Genomic DNA, 15,577 nt, shown 5'->3' on the forward strand with positions numbered 1-15,577 from the left:
GGTGGAGGAGTCCACATTTGTGCACAGTCTGCGTCAAGAACCGTAAGTTTCCATGCTGTTTTGCGCTGCGGCGCATTACTGAGGACAGTTAACATCAGCAGCACCTCCATGAAAGCACACTGGCTTTTCTTCTGCGGTTTTACAACACGTAGACAATAATTATTTTTGAAAATCCTCAACCGGATGACGCAGGAAAAAAGTTGAAAATATAAACAGTGACTCTTCATAAACAATATCTGACAAGCATTTATCCAGTTTTCACTGTTGGTCAAACAGATAGAAATAATGAAATTTAAATAAGTGTGTCTCTCTCTCGCTCTGTGTGTGTGTGTGTGTGTGTGTGTGTGTGTGTGTGTGTGTGTGTGTGTGTGTGTGTGAATAAATTTTACTCCCCTTATTACTGTAATCCTTCAATTATTATTTACACGTCGAACATAATTTGGTTATGACATTGTAAATACAAAGATCAATCAACACAATATGTTCATGTCATTTATGTTTATTGTAATTAAACGTACATGATCCATATTCTGTGTATAACAAGTGCACTGAATACATGAAGTCACTGTGACAGTGCTGCCACAGTATTTCATGTGTTCCGTTCATGTGTACTGGTTCTTCACCGTAGCCTTTATGTATCTATTGGACCTGCTCTGTCCTTATCTCTGTCTTTATAAAAAGTTGAAAATATAAACAGTGACTCTTCATAAACAATATCTGTCAAGCATTTATCCAGTTTTCATTGTTGGTCAAACAGATAGAAATAATGAAATTTAAATAAGTGTGTGTGTGTGTGTGTGTGTGTGTGTGTGTGTGTGCGTGTGTGCGTGTGCGCGTGTGTGAATAAATTTTACTCCCCTTATTACTCTAATCCTTCAATTATTATTTACACATTGAACATAATTTGGATATGACATTGTAAATACAAAGATCAATCAACACAATATGTTCATGTCATTTATGTTTATTGTAAAATGTACATGATCCATATTCTGTGTATAACAAGCTCACTGAATACATGAATTACTGTGGCATCACTGACAGGCTGTATTCATTTCAGACCACCAGGTGGAGGCAGAGTTACAGTAATATATGACACGTGTGGCCTTAACTTTTGAAGCTCTTTAGAGGAAATTATCAGTTCATTCACCAATGCCAGGATGTCTTGGTAAATGGGTGAACATCCTGTTAACAGTGTTCACAGCAACACTTTTGTGAAATGCACTTTTTGGAGAAGAGGTGCATTTCACAAAAGATCTTTATGTTGCAAGAGCTGTTCTGCTGACATGCAACGGGTTACATACAAATACACCAGGCACAATCATTTCCAGTGCTCAGCTCTGTCTGATAGCTTAACTATGTACTAAACTGCATGTTTGCCAATACAAAATTGAGATACTAGTGTAATCTCACTACTTGTTATACACATTTAACACAATTTATGCATTTACAAGCAATAAAAAATATGCTGAATGTAAGATTTTTTGTATTGATGGCCAAAGAATTAAGAAAAAAAAAAAACAGTGTTATGAACTCAGAAGCAATGTGTCTCTCCATGTGAAATGCCCCTGCTACTTAGGCTGATTAACAAACTTTAATGTTGACAAATTGAACTTTCTACAAAGGACATATTCTCGAAGAACATCATTTGTTGAACTTTTTCTCTGAATACCTCTATTTCTCCACATGCACTGAAAAATGAGCTTCCTCTGAGGAACACTCATTATCTATGCTTAGAGAGGTGTATGTGTCATTCTGGTGCTGACACAGATGTTTCAAGTTGGTGTGTATTTCTGTGTAAACGGGCCATAGGGTTCAGAGAAGAGATGCCTAATTCTACAATTCTGACCAGGAGCTCCACAGGACTGTTGAAAGCTCAGTACTGAAAGCTGGAGTCAGAGTCCTCTAGTTGCTACATCAGTTTTAGAGGGTTTAAAATGAAACAAACGTTGAGAATGATTTCTCTGGTTATTTGTCTACATGTTCTTCTCTCTCCCCACTTCTCTGCTCAGGAAACAAAACATCAGGCTGCCCCACTACATTTTGAAATGCCTGGTAGTTGTTATCCACTCCATGAAAGCTGTGTAAACCAGCAGGCAAGCGGCCGTAGCAGGGATTTTCATCACATACAATGGCCTCTTCACTTTTTCCATATGGCTCTGTAGCACCACTGACCCAATCATCGAAACACTCACATCCAGCCTCAACTCTGGACACAGGATCACATGATCCAACTGTGTTGGAGTCACTAGAGGTAGAGGCTAAACTGGAGTCCTCAGCATAAGAAAATCTCCCAGAATCTGGATTGCACTGTCGCCATGACATATCTGTTGGAATAAGAGATGAAGCCACTGATGATAAATTAGGAAGTGGACAAGCTGGTACCTGCTGGTCAGGACAGGTCACCATGTCACCCTCAATAGGCTGGTATGCAGAGTCACCAACCATGTCAGCCTGGGTCTGGACTTCAGAGCTGTCTGTCATTTTCTGATGTGGGTAGCTGGGAATGCGAATGAAATAGCTCATGTTTTCAAAGTCAGTGGATCCAGGATCATTGTTTGAACTTGGATTGTAGGGAGCGGAGAATAAACCACTCGCTTCGTTTGACTCTCTAAGCTGATTGGTGGTCACTGATGTTACTGGCCTGAGCAGTGGGAAGGCTTTACCAAGGGCATCCTGAACACCAGCCTTGATGTCAACAGGTTTTGTATTAGTATGTGTGTGAGAAGAAGAGCCAGCACTGATTCCACTGCTTTGCTGAGGGCTCCCAGTGTTAGTGTCTGTCAGTGACCCCGCTGACCTGAATACAGTGAAACAAACATGCCATTTAAAACAACGACTTAGATAATGAATCAATATGATCAACCCCATGTATAGATGGTTGCTGAATCCTTTAAAGCAAAAGCAAACAATGACACCAGCATACACACAAAAAACATAAATGTCTCTTATTTGCGATGCACCACTACAGCCATACTAACCATGGTTTAGTGTTATTTAAAACAGCAGAATCAGTGGAGATAGATGAGAGGCTGATTTCTGGCAACTTTAAGATCTGCAACAAAAAGGATGAAGACAGTTAAAAATCTCCAGGCCTGAAATGTTTTAGTTAAATGAACCAATTTAAAAAAAAAAACATAATAATATAATAGTATAACAACGTTATATTTCATATGTCATTGCAATTTTTTTTTTTTTTTTTTGACCAACATCAAGTTTCACTGGGTGTCTTACCTGTTCTTCACCTGGGCGCATGTCAAAAAGTTTTGGATTCGGACATATGGCCACTGTATCCAAACACTTTGCTTTGAAGCTAAAATTAAGCGAACAAATAAATCCACAGACATACATCTACGCTGCAATACATGGATAATTACAGTATTGAACGGAAACAGTTTTATGGTATTTCACTAACATGGAAGCATTACTTACCTGTTGTAACAGCCAAATGCAGCACTAGTGATGATGACTGCAGCAAAACTCAAGCTGACAATGACAACCAAGTGCCAGATGTGAGGGGAGGCAGCTGTAAAAAATTAAATAAATAATAAAATAAAAGATTTGTTTTCCTTTTTTTTTTTTTTTTACAACTTTTCATTTACCTACAATTTTAATTCATTTTTATTTAACAGAAGATGTACATTGACACAGTGTACTGAATACCTTATTTTGCTTTGAGATCTAGTGTCAGATCCATTTGACAATCAAAACGGATGTCAGAAAAAGGTCATATATGGATACTACAATTTTTACTGAGGTTTATTGAACAACAAACTGTATATGGAAAAGTGGGCGCAGCCGTGAATTGAAGAAAGATCTAAAAGATTCTCAGGGTGCATAGGAAATTCCAGCCAAGATAATGGTCATTACTTTGCAGTGACCATATCCGTGTTTAGAATATACAGAGAAATTTAAAATCACCTGGAAGAAAACATGAATGCTCTTAGTTCAGGACAAAGACTGAAGGATAAACATAGTGTTCAAGAATGTCCTAATGTCTTTGTGAAAAACAGTAGCAAAATGTTTGTTGAGCAGAACTGTGGACACCACCTTCTTTCTTACGAGTTGTGAATTCCCACTCGTTGCTACTGTCACTGAACTTGCCACTCCGATCAGTGTAGCTCTTCACGCTGACCACATATCTTGTGCTTGGCTCCAAATTGTGACGAGAAATTTCATGGAATTTCAGTCCATTAATGGTAGCTGGTTTGACAAACTCAGAGACCTGGTATGGAGAAACAAGAAATCAAATGCTCATGCCTATGTCTACATCTCCAGGACAAATAACCTCAGTGTGGTTCTGTGTCTGTGAAATTGCTCCTACCATTTCTGTGTCTCCTTTTTTATGGTACGTCACATTAACTTTCAAGTCATCACCAAAGACACCCATTGTATTTGTCTTCCACGAGACTCGAAAACTACCATTGACATCTTCCACTGAGATGATTGTTGGGGTTTTGGGCTTTACTGTAGAGGAATGGAGATAAGAACAGGTAAGAGGAAAGAACCTTAATCAGCCTCCATCCTGTGTTGCATCAATTCACTGTTACTGTGGTTTTGGATCCATCTGTTTCTAGCAGCTGCAGATTTTCGGACTTCTATTCAAAAAAAGACAACTTACTGCTTTCTCTGATGTTGATGATCTTGGACTCCATTCTTTGGCCTTCTTTCAAAACCACTGCTGTAAAAGACTCCCCTAAAACAAGTGTCATTTGGACAGAGCAGCAACACTGTCCACTGTCACACTGATTGGGAGTACAATGCTTCATCCTGTGAAATAAGACAACAATACACAACATGCTCTTAATATGTCGCATCTATATTTCTGGCTTCTGGCGTCTTTGATGTAACATATCAATCAATACACTGACTGAAAAAAGCAACGACTCACCCATGTCCGTCATTGCTCTGGAGAGTCAAGTTGTATAAGGAGCAATTCTGTGCTTCAAAGTAACAACACATATGATTCTCAAGGTCGTTGGTGCAGTCAAGATTGGAAAATGTTTTACTTTCTGCATGAGACAGACATTAATACACAAGCCATGAGAAGGAACGTTATTACATCGCCTGATCGAAAGCTGAGTCCGAATCCAATGAACTGTACGCACCAGAGAGAGGTAACGCAGTAGATATGATTCCCATAAGAGAAAGCGGGATCAAGCACATCCAGTTACAAGGTCGCCTGAAACCAAACATGTTCGTTATTTTCTTCAGTACAATGCTGTAAACCGGGACACAAAGAGAGAATTAAAAATAATAATAATACATTTTAAATGACCTATTTAACTCCATTTTCTTCGGAAACAACATCATTCAGACTCGACGCTTTTCCTGGGAAAATATGCGTCTTTTTGAAGTTTGCTGCGAGTATATGACTAACTTCCTGATTCTAGTGTGTGTCATCACAAGGGAAGTCAATTTAAGAAGAAACGAAGAATAAAAAAACACATAAAGCGCGAAAGTAATTTCACTGATTGCAGTAATAAATATGAACAGCCTTTCTTCTTTTTCCCATACTGCTCAAACAGTGCACAGGGTCACTTTGGTCATTCTGTTTATAGTATTTATTATTATTTTCCTCTAATAAGTATTTTTTTCTTGGAGTCTTGTCTGTATATTCTGAGCGCCTGTACCTTATTGTATCTGCTCTTTGCTGCTGTAACGGTGTAATTTCCCCATTGCGGGACTATTAAAGGTTTATCTTATCTTATCTTATCTTATCTTATCTTATCTTATCTTATCTTATCTTATCTTATCTCTGTTCAAAAGGTGTCACAAAATAAAAAAAAACACATAAGATAAAATGAGGATATATGGTAAAAACCATAAATGAAAAGAAAGGGAGAAGTTCTGCGTATTTGGTCCATTGGTTTTCTGTGGAGATGTGACAAGCACCAACATGTTTCCACTGCTTTCAGGGATATGTCAGGTATAAGGTTTTTCTTTTTTCAGTAACGTTCACTTTCGTTTTGTGAATTTTTGGTTTCAAATGCCTGGCTGTTCATTTAAAAATCTGTAGCATTTGTCCACCTTTTGATGTACACACAGTGTTCCTCCACTGGTGTAATTTAATGCTGAGAGGGTCCCATCCAGGAAGATAGCGGAACTTATTCTCAAAATACCATAGTACTAAGTATTCGCAGCAAAACATATTTGAATTATCAAAAATAAACGCCCTATTTAAACACGTACTGAATGTACTACATTTATTGTGTGTACACTATTTTGTACAGTTAATGTTGCATGTCCCGCTGAAGCTTATAAAGCTTATGGACACAATTAATGGCCAAGTTGGTGAGCAGCTTGATTTAGGACGCTTTATTTTGAAAGTTCCTGGCCGGATGTAGCAGGTACCCTCGTGTCTAACCACTGCTGCTGAGCTGAGTTTAAAATGTCTAACGCCAGTTTTGATAAATCACCACGGGTATCAAAGGTCTGGATCGCTCTGAGGCGGCTTGACAAACACGGTTTGTAGATTTTCTGTATTTTATTTTAGTTTTTTTTCTTTCGGCTTTACGATTAGTGATTAATTATTTTTCAGCCACTGACGTCTCGCTCTCTGCGTCCGTGCCCATGGCAACAAGCCACTTAAACCCCGTTGAAGGCTAAATGGAGATTGTGCCCTCGTCTTTTACTGAGGCCATGGAAATAAATAAACCCAGCGTATACACGTTATTCATAACTGTGCATGGCGTTTTTTCTATGTGCTATGGCGAATGAATAGGCAGGTGTGACTGCTAACTATCCGTGAGGGGTTAAAGAGGACACAGCAACAGCTGCATTTGACTGCTGAGTGTTATGCCTGAATCATCTCAAATGTTGTAAAGTGGTTTGTGGTTGTAACTATTGCCCCCCTCTCAAGAAAAAATGTGAAAATTCTTAATAATTTATCAATAAAGACATTAGTTACCACCCTATTTAACGACATGTTAGACAGTGGTAGCACCTCATGTTGTGTGTGTGTGTGTGTTGCAGATGACAGAGTGGTGGCTCTTCGAGAAGTGTCCATTCCCCCAGCGGCTGATGTCCCCACGGTCATTCAGGTTTGCAAGTGGTCCACCTGTTGCTTGTATTTTTGTACATGCACAGTATGTAATTAGCCAAAATGTACTGAGTTTGAACGATCAGTGCAATGTTTATTTAGATTTCACATTGCTTCTCTTTTCAGATCATCACCACTACCTTTGGACTCAATTCTTCTGATGTAATATTCAAGGTACAACAAAAATATTGTTAAAAAAGAAAGAAAAATATGTTGTAGGTTGTAGCTGAAACTATTGATATGGGGTTAGAGATGCATAACTTCTGCTTTCATCTGTGTGCAGATAAGGAATCACCGTGGCTGCCTGATCCCTCTGAGCAGCTCCATCTCTGCTAACAGCAAGCACATGTAAGGAGTTTTGACTTTTGGCATTTAGTTCTATATTTCAATGCATCTATTCAGTGGGTACTTGGATAATTTACTAAGCACTAAGCCATGTTAACTGGTGACATATATTTTTCACCACAGGCCTTATGTGCTTGAGGTAGCCAAGATCTTTCAGCATGGTAAGAGCAGATTCAACTTCTGATCTCTTTGACAGTGTTTTCTTAAATTTTCTACACATTTTTGATGATTATAATTACTTTTATTTTTTTTGTTTCCAGTGCATCCAAAGCCCAGAACCATTCCCATGACTGTGATCAACAAGAGCATGAAGACCAGGCTACAGACCATTGACAGGAGGGTATGGCACAGGATAAATAACTGCTAGTGGTTTGGCATAGTGGCATGGTATGAGTGATTCACACTAACCAATACAGTACAGTACTGGTGCATTTATTCCCTGCCCACAGTAAAATTAGTAATTAATTCATGTTTAACTCCAGTTCTCCTAAAACAATTGATCAAAATAGCAGTTTAATTTATTTTGTATCAACAAGGAAATGATTGAATGCAGAAAAATACAGCTGAGAAAAATTTTCTCACATAAGGTGGAACTTTGTCAAGTGAGAAATTAACCATGTGTTGATGATTTTGCGGTGTTCAAAGTTTTTGAGATACAATATCTTGATTTGACTTCATCCAGTACATAAGGAAAGTGAATCTGGATACATGAAAAATAAATGCACCATACAGACCATCCATTGCCATAATGTAAATATATTCACTTCAGTTTTCACTGTGTACTATTTCTTCGTGCCATTTTCATTTTGTCTGGACCATAAAGCTTTTTTTTACTATTATATCCTGCCAGTAAATTAATCTTTGAGATTCCCATGTTTTATAACAGATTCAGAGACTGGAGGACCTTCTGCCTCAGATCAAACTCAGGCACAATGAAAAGCTTGGCCAGGTATTTGAACTTTCCTTTTACAGCAGTGGACACAATGTTGCACATTGCACAGCCATGCTAATGAGTGTAACCTTGGCCGGTTACATATGATAATATTTACTTATTTTCTTTACGTGACAATTTGAACGGGATAGTTGGTGTAATGATTAAACAGGTATTTTACATTCATATACATTTCTACATCCACCTCACCATGGCCTCTCTGTCCTGTCTCAGGAGATTGAATGTCTCAACCAGAAGCTGAGGTTTCTTCAAAGGAGAATGCAGGTGAGACAGTCTGATTAAACATAATAAGCATGCAACAGTGCAGTTACGATTCTTAAGTTAATTCAGAGTTCAGGGCTTTTTGCTTAGCCTCCGTATCTGTTATGGGAATAAGCATATCTTCCTACTGTCCAAGAACTTTGCTTATAAAACTGGCAGCACTTTTATTTCTTTTTTATTTTAATTTGTAAGGAATGTTTTCAAGTATTCTCCAAGTCTCTACATTGTCTCTGCAATTATATTTCAGTTTCATGTTTGCATACATGGTCATGCTCTGTTGCAGGTTGCAGATTCTCACAGCTGGAAGGGGTTCCTGACCAGAGCCCCTCTGTGGTAAACCAGCAGCCTTTTTTTTTTTTTTTTTTGAAAAAAAAAAAAAAGTATTTTCAGTAAATTAACTGTTATCTATCTGTTATCTATCTATCCATGTATTTTTTCTGGCTGAAAATGTAGTGAGAACTTCAGTGTGTCAAATCTGTATAACTGAGGAACAACATATTTGGTATGCTTTTGTGTTGGGCCTCTGGCAGCCTACCTTTCATCAACAGATTGACAAATGACCAGCTGTGACCTGTGATGTTCCCTTATGTTGTTTGTACCATGAAATGAAAGAAATAAAGGAGAGAAACAGATATGTTTTTTTTTCTTTTTTACATTTACATACTACATATTATGCCACAGACTAATTCTGAGTAGAAGAGTGACAACATTTTTTGAGAGAACAAAATGGTGAATTGATCTATTGCAACATAACTGCCCAAGCAGAATACACTGATAACTGATGTCATACCCTACCAGGCACTTTATTAGGAAAACCATACTAATACAGCACGGGGCCTCCCTTTCCTCTTAAAACAGACTCAGTTTTATTTATTTATTTATTTATTTTTTGTGGAAAGGCTTCCTCAAGATCTTGAAAACATTTGCCGATTTACTGATCCACAGCACAGACTCTATGATCCACATCCAGTAGGTGGCGGTAACGCACCTATAAGCTGACTCGTCAACCGCCAGCGAATCAAAACTAAAGAAGAAGTACAAAGTGTAAACAGCTGAGGAGACGTTAGGGTTTATCTTTCTTTGTATTTCATTTTTTAAACTTTTTTTCTTTTACATTATTACATTTTACATGTAATAATGTTTTGGTTCTGAAGTTGTTGCTTTTATAGTGAAGTTAAAATAACACTCGTGTCTTTCGCGAGAAGTCTCAGTTAGCCCAATGTTAGCCTGCTAGCTGCAGTCCAGTGTCTGTACCTCAGATGAAGCTCTGTGCAGGCTAAATGTCTGTTAGACGGGCTCTGGTGGAGTGTGTTGTGTTGTCTGTGCAAGACGCCTGTGTGTTTTATCCCTGCTGTAAAGGCTGCTTCTCAAGGATCGATGTTGAGCGGCAGGACGCGACGAGGTAAAAACACAACCAGCCCAAAAGACTAATTTTATTTCTCGTCTGAGGAGGAAACAGTGGGTCCGTAACTTCACTGTGACTAAACATCCAAGAAACTTGTCTAAGTTTTTGAGAATTAATTTTCCTTCTTTATTATGTCTCTCTGCCAAGGGCATATATTGTAGCTGTGTAAAAGTTATATCTGAACAAGCTAAAAACCGAAAGTGAACCAGTTATGCCACTGGTGTATGTTACACCTATAAAAATGCAAAACCTTTACCTGTAATGCAGATTAACTTTGTATAACTACTTCCTGTACACTTACACATGTACACAGTCATCTGTGTATGTCTGTGTACATACAGACATACACAGTCATCTGTATTCTCTGTCTACCTATCACAGATGCAGATGCTCCAAATGTGGTTACAGCTGTCTGAGGGAACAGGTTGATTACAGGTATCGTCTCTCACTGAAAGTGACACGGGACAGATGCATATTTGGAATAACAGTATTTGGAGCCTGCTTGAACCCGTTCTTTGGCATCCATGCCAGTGGATTACAGAGGTAAGCAGAGGATTTTTAAAGCAAAGAAATTTAAAGGTATCTTAAACACCCTCAGCTCCGCAGGCAGTTCCTGTTGCATAGTTGAACCACTTACTGAACATCGTGCATACACAAGTCTGGTTTTTAAGAGCTTACCAGTTAAGTCTCAGGGTATGTTGCTCCATACATACAGTAGAATGAGATGGACCAGGTCTGGAAAAATTGTTAAACAGAGATAATATGAGAAGTTTACTTAGTAAATGGTGGCCTAAACAGCAGTGATACTCATTAAATAGTTCCTCTGTTTTTTTTGGGGGGGGGGTTTGTACCAGAAGGTTTTTTTTTTTTATCTCAGAAAACTGTACTTTTTATTACGTTACTACAAGTTTTTGTTTCAGCTAAGATGACCTGTATGTGTCGTAAAACACAGTGGCAAATGCTTTGTCACAGGAAATACATTTACAAATACTCTTACAGTTAACTGTACTTTACCAGCATTTAATGAGGCACATCTGACAAGTACAACTTGTGATTAGAGTTTGCTCTTTTTGCCAGTTAAGTGAAAAGCAGTGTGCATTTTTTTTGTGTTTGTAATTTTGTAGGTTGGTGGAGAACTTTGATGGACCAGTGGGAGCAGCAACCAGAACGACACTGTTGGCAAAAGCTGTCAAGGACTGTTTCCTTGGCAGACATTTCATTTTTGGTATAAAGGTATAGTTTATGCAATATATGTATCAATACTGAAAGTGTTTTTTACTGTTAGATTGATGACTGACAGTGGATAGTGGATTACATTTCTATGAAATCCCAGAGGACAGTGGTGAATCCTCAGTATCTTAAAATTTATGGAAAATCCATTGATTACTTGATTCATTTTTTTTAATCAATTCGATCCTAATCAGTGTATTTGTGTATTTAAATTAGATAATACTGAGTATTTGAACTAGGGCTGCAACTAATGATTATTTCCATTCTCAACCGTCCTTGTCCTCTTGTGTCCTTAAGGTAACTGGAGCCAAAAGTGGGCTTTGTTTTGAAGGACCTGTTGTGAATGGTTCCAGCAGTAAAGATACAGTCCAGTTTATCGCCAGTCAGATGATTCTCCCCAAAGCTGCAGGCCTGGGAGGCTGCACAGTGGTCAGCTATTATCGACTCCTTCTTCAGAAAGCTGCGGAGTATGAGCAGGGATCCACTGATCCCAGCAATACCAGACCCCCAGAAACAACCCTGCTCCTGATTCCTCACCATTCTCCAGCCAGCAGCTTCAATAATTCCACATTTTCTGCCTCACGCCTTTTTTCCCAGTCACTGCTAAGGTAATGCAATTAAGGAGCTAATGCTAACTATTGTTTTCTATCAGATAAAGCAAATTAGTCATGAATGGAAGTTTGTGAGATCGATGTAGGAAATTTGAAATCAAACTAACTGTGCCTCAGAAAGTTTTTTCTCACTTGAAAGTGTCCTTTGGAGAAAGAAAATACAAATATGAGGCACTGAAATTTCAAACCATAAACGTAAAGATGTTAAAGCTGGAGATGAGGCTGTCTCACCATGGACAGTCCAGCACATCTGCTCTCACATCGTGTCTATGTTCTAAAACAATGCTAGTTTTACATGCCTTTTATCATTATATTTCACATCTTCTTTTTCAAAATTTTCTTACTTTTGTGGCATTTCTTGACCTTTTCCTTTGTCTTGTTTTTGTCATTCTAGATCGCAGGACCAAGACTGCACCCTTAGTCCGACCCCTCCATGGCAGCAATCACTAGGACTAGTTACTTCATCAGCAGAGCAGGAGGAAGGCTGCAATACACAGGGCGTTGGAGATGGGAACAGCCAGCAGACAGACAATAACAAAACACCGCATCGTGTACAGAGAGGCTTCCTGGAGAATCATAAAGCCACAGAGGAAAGAACTCTGTCACCTGTTCTTTCTTTAGAGCGCAGTTGTTATAATAGTCCATCGTTTGCCAAATACCCATACACCTCTTTTAACACGCCCATCTTGAACACTTGGCTCAGTCCCTCCCAGCCTGAGCACAGAAGGGATTCACCACTCAGCTGTAAGACAGAGAGGTTTCCTACCAGACAGCTCTCCCAAACATTTTTGTCAAGCTCCTTGGCTTGGGAGGATTTGCCTTTCTCTGAGAGTCTTACAGAGTTTGTGGTTGAGGAACACAAAGATTTTCACATTGCTAGCAAAGCTGAGCCACATGAAAATGTGCAAAATCAGAAAGAAATGGTAAGAAACAACCTGGAAATTAGATCACAAGGCAAGAATTCGTCAATTGAATCAACGTCTGTTTTTCACAGTAACTCACAGACAGCAGAAAGCTACGCGCGGATGTTACTGGATGTCACTAATACACCGGCAGCGAACAGTGGAGGTGACAGACATAATTTATCTGACCAGGTATGCAAGAACTCTGTTGTATGTGTAAACAGGAGTCAAGCCAAAAGCGTTTGTTTCCGTCAGGAGGACGAGGAGGCTAGTTCTCTGTCTTTTGAAAACAAAGAAGAAGAGCACCTTGAAGGCGATACCTACAATTGTTCAGCCGACCTATTCGGTAGCTCGCTCATGAGCGACATGAACACAAAGACTCTCAGCGTGGATGCAGAAACTGTCAGGACGGCCACAGAAGCTTGCCCACTGCATTACAATCAGCACCTTAGGAGTGAAAATGCTAATGTTGCATATTCAACACCAAACAAACCAAAACTGAAAACTAATAAATGCATTAACAGAGACAGTCTAATTCCACTAGGCACACAGGAGCTTGACTTTATCCCTCCCTCTCAGTCCACCCCAATTGTAAAGCGAGCTGTTTTGTCAGGGTCACCTGCCTCCTCATACCCCTCCTTGACAGTAGGTGAATTCATCTTACAAGAAGACAGTCAAGATTTGTGTGCTTTTTACAGTAATCTGCCTGAAGTGGACAGTAGGAAGACAGCCAGCATCACCTCTTCCCTTTGTAGACTGAACGCTGTCAGTACTGACCAGCTGTCTGACTGTGGCAGAGAGTCTGCAAAAGAAAATATGATGTGGGACATAAAATCCAGCAGACGCAACCACAGGTTTACCCCAAAAAGGCGGTTCTGGAAACCAAACAAGCATAAAAACCATCTGCTGGCTCAGCAGCACCTGAGGGTCCAGAGAGGGGCAGAAAGGGTTAATCACAAACGTGACTCAAGTGTTTGCGATGTGACTGTTTGTGATTATGAAGACAGTGACATAATTGTTCTTCCCACTCCTGTTGCTAAAACACAACTAAATGTGAAGGTCAGAAGAAGAAGGCAGACTGATAACAGCAGCAGTGATTTGGTTTCTACGTGGAAAGAGCAGCACGAAGTTAATTGCAAAGGATATCTGTTGGCTCATCATCCATCATCTCTCACATCATCACAGAGAGGTCTGGAACAAGCAGGAAGTTGTGACAGTGACATGGTTGACGAAAGGAGTCTGGATGGATCTAAAGGTTACGTCCTTGATGAGGAGAACCAGGCGTGTGATTGGTCTAGAGATCTTTTCTCTGACTCAGCCTGAGAGCTCCTCTAGCCAATAGACTGTATAAATTGATTCAATAAGATTTTTAAAAAAAATGTATTTCAGGCTGGCGACCAAAGTTATGATAGACCTACTTTTGTGTTGAAAAAGTAGTACCACTGCTACCACTTCTACTGTCGCTGGTACTCCCAGTTCTATGCAGAAGGATCCAAGAATAGGGCACATATGTTAAACACTAAAGACAGGAGAGAGGCTGTTGAAAGGCACTACAGGAGGAGCCTTATTGACCGACCCTCAGCTGAATGTAATGTACTGTACCCTTCCACAGATTTAAACACCCCTACTGATTGGTGGGTTCAGCTGTGTCACGAACAGCCATCACTAAAAAATGCACAAAATCAATCATGAAGTCATGCAATCGCCACTGACAGAAATTCACAGTAGAATAGTTTGTACTAAGGATTTCAGCGCCCTGCTTCAACTAACCCTTGTGGAAAACCTTCCCAGAATAGTAATTGTTCTTACAGGAGCAAACTTGGGCCAACTGCTTATTTATTACTTGCCCATGGATTTTGCAACTAATGTAGCTTTAATGTTTGGATGTCCGCATAGTTTTGGAGATTTATTTTGAAAGGAAGAATCTCCTGCACATGATTCCATTTTAAGCAAATGAGACATTTACTGGAAATATCTCAGTAATCATGATCTTCATCAGATAAACTTTTAAACATTCAGGTGTGTAATATTTCCCTTGTCTGAGGTATTCGGACCGTACCATGTAGGATGTACCTGTGACACCTTAGTAACTGTGTTCTGAGCAGCTGTCTGCTGGTGTACACTCACTGCTCTACCCTCATAACTTGCATCATTGACTTATGACCTTGTGTGTGATCAGTTCTGTATTAAATGGATGTTACAGTGAAAGGATGGTGTGCGTATAATTGGGTTGGTATCTGATAATTTTACTACTGCTGCAACACTTAAGTGCCGCTGTAATTTAAAAATTAAAATTCTTGACAGACTTTCTTTCTCTCTGTAATATTAAAGCCTTTTTTTTTAATGATATTTGACAGTAGGAAGGAGAATGATTTGGATTAAAGGCCTCCAGCTGGATTTCAACCAGGGATATTTTAATTTCAGTGTATCACACACTCTGAAACTCTTGAATGCTCTCCAGTCTAATTTGATTCTGCTCCCTGGTACTTCTGTTGGCAGCAGAGTCCTTAAGCCTACTGTTCTGCTGCTACTGTGTGTGTGTTTTTGTAGGGGTCAGTGTGTACAATGTGTACAGTGTGTACAAGAGAGGGGGCAAGAGGAAGGTGATGCATGTGTAAAAATGGAACTGGGACAAGAAGTAAACAGCTGGAACCTTGTATGCGTTGCAGAGGCAGGGTCGGTATGTAGTCAGCTGGGCATGGCATGATGTGTGTGTCTGTGTTCCTGTATGGGTGTTACGGCATCTTCTTTATTTGAAGTGCCACATGCTCCTTTTTTTTAGTACAGGAACTCAGGCCACAGATCTTGGAATAATCATTGGGTACACAT

General features: G+C 39.4%; 3 protein-coding genes across 3 annotated transcripts; 2 read left to right on the forward strand and 1 right to left on the reverse strand.

Moving 5' to 3' along the window:
• Positions 1-948: 948 nt before the first annotated feature.
• Positions 949-5,356, reverse strand: LOC121180560. The gene is made up of 11 exons (XM_041036078.1): positions 5,279-5,356; positions 5,109-5,182; positions 4,892-5,012; positions 4,622-4,770; positions 4,325-4,467; positions 4,051-4,225; positions 3,433-3,526; positions 3,235-3,313; positions 2,982-3,055; positions 2,446-2,800; positions 949-2,327 (listed from the first exon to the last, which is right to left on the reverse strand). Exons 1-11 carry the CDS (start codon positions 5,311-5,313, stop codon positions 2,262-2,264), a joined length of 1,365 nt encoding a protein of 454 aa, XP_040892012.1. The 5' UTR covers positions 5,314-5,356; the 3' UTR covers positions 949-2,261.
• Positions 5,357-6,340: 984 nt separating this feature from the next.
• Positions 6,341-9,217, forward strand: si:zfos-1056e6.1 (uncharacterized protein LOC107988029 homolog). Its single transcript, XM_041040703.1, has 9 exons — positions 6,341-6,467; positions 6,976-7,043; positions 7,169-7,216; positions 7,326-7,390; positions 7,511-7,548; positions 7,648-7,727; positions 8,274-8,336; positions 8,553-8,603; positions 8,884-9,217. Exons 1-9 carry the CDS (start codon positions 6,392-6,394, stop codon positions 8,935-8,937), a joined length of 543 nt encoding a protein of 180 aa, XP_040896637.1. The 5' UTR covers positions 6,341-6,391; the 3' UTR covers positions 8,938-9,217.
• A 408-nt stretch (positions 9,218-9,625) lies between these two features.
• On the forward strand, positions 9,626-15,040 carry ddias (DNA damage-induced apoptosis suppressor). Its single transcript, XM_041044813.1, has 5 exons — positions 9,626-10,002; positions 10,387-10,548; positions 11,130-11,238; positions 11,533-11,843; positions 12,241-15,040. The coding sequence occupies exons 1-5, from the start codon at positions 9,881-9,883 to the stop codon at positions 14,069-14,071; spliced, it is 2,535 nt and encodes an 844-aa protein (XP_040900747.1). The 5' UTR covers positions 9,626-9,880; the 3' UTR covers positions 14,072-15,040.
• Positions 15,041-15,577: the final 537 nt, after the last annotated feature.

Source organism: Toxotes jaculatrix, chromosome 1, assembly GCF_017976425.1.
Source record: "Toxotes jaculatrix isolate fToxJac2 chromosome 1, fToxJac2.pri, whole genome shotgun sequence".
In the NCBI taxonomy this organism is placed as follows: domain Eukaryota; kingdom Metazoa; phylum Chordata; class Actinopteri; family Toxotidae; genus Toxotes; species Toxotes jaculatrix.

Coding starts and splice junctions, on each gene's coding strand:
- ddias (XM_041044813.1), top strand. CDS start 9,881: ATGTCTGTTAGACGGGCTCTGGTGGAGTGTGTTGTGTTGTCTGTGCAA. Junction 10,003..10,386: donor GAGCGGCAGGACGCGACGAG/GTAAAAACACAA, acceptor TACCTATCACAG/ATGCAGATGCTCCAAATGTG. Junction 10,549..11,129: donor CATGCCAGTGGATTACAGAG/GTAAGCAGAGGA, acceptor GTAATTTTGTAG/GTTGGTGGAGAACTTTGATG.
- si:zfos-1056e6.1 (XM_041040703.1), top strand. CDS start 6,392: ATGTCTAACGCCAGTTTTGATAAATCACCACGGGTATCAAAGGTCTGG. Junction 7,391..7,510: donor TCTGCTAACAGCAAGCACAT/GTAAGGAGTTTT, acceptor TTTTCACCACAG/GCCTTATGTGCTTGAGGTAG. Junction 7,549..7,647: donor AGCCAAGATCTTTCAGCATG/GTAAGAGCAGAT, acceptor TTTTGTTTCCAG/TGCATCCAAAGCCCAGAACC.
- LOC121180560 (XM_041036078.1), bottom strand. CDS start 5,313: ATGATGTTGTTTCCGAAGAAAATGGAGTTAAATAG. Junction 4,771..4,891: donor CAGAGCAATGACGGACATGG/GTGAGTCGTTGC, acceptor CTTATTTCACAG/GATGAAGCATTGTACTCCCA. Junction 3,314..3,432: donor GCATTTGGCTGTTACAACAG/GTAAGTAATGCT, acceptor GCTTAATTTTAG/CTTCAAAGCAAAGTGTTTGG.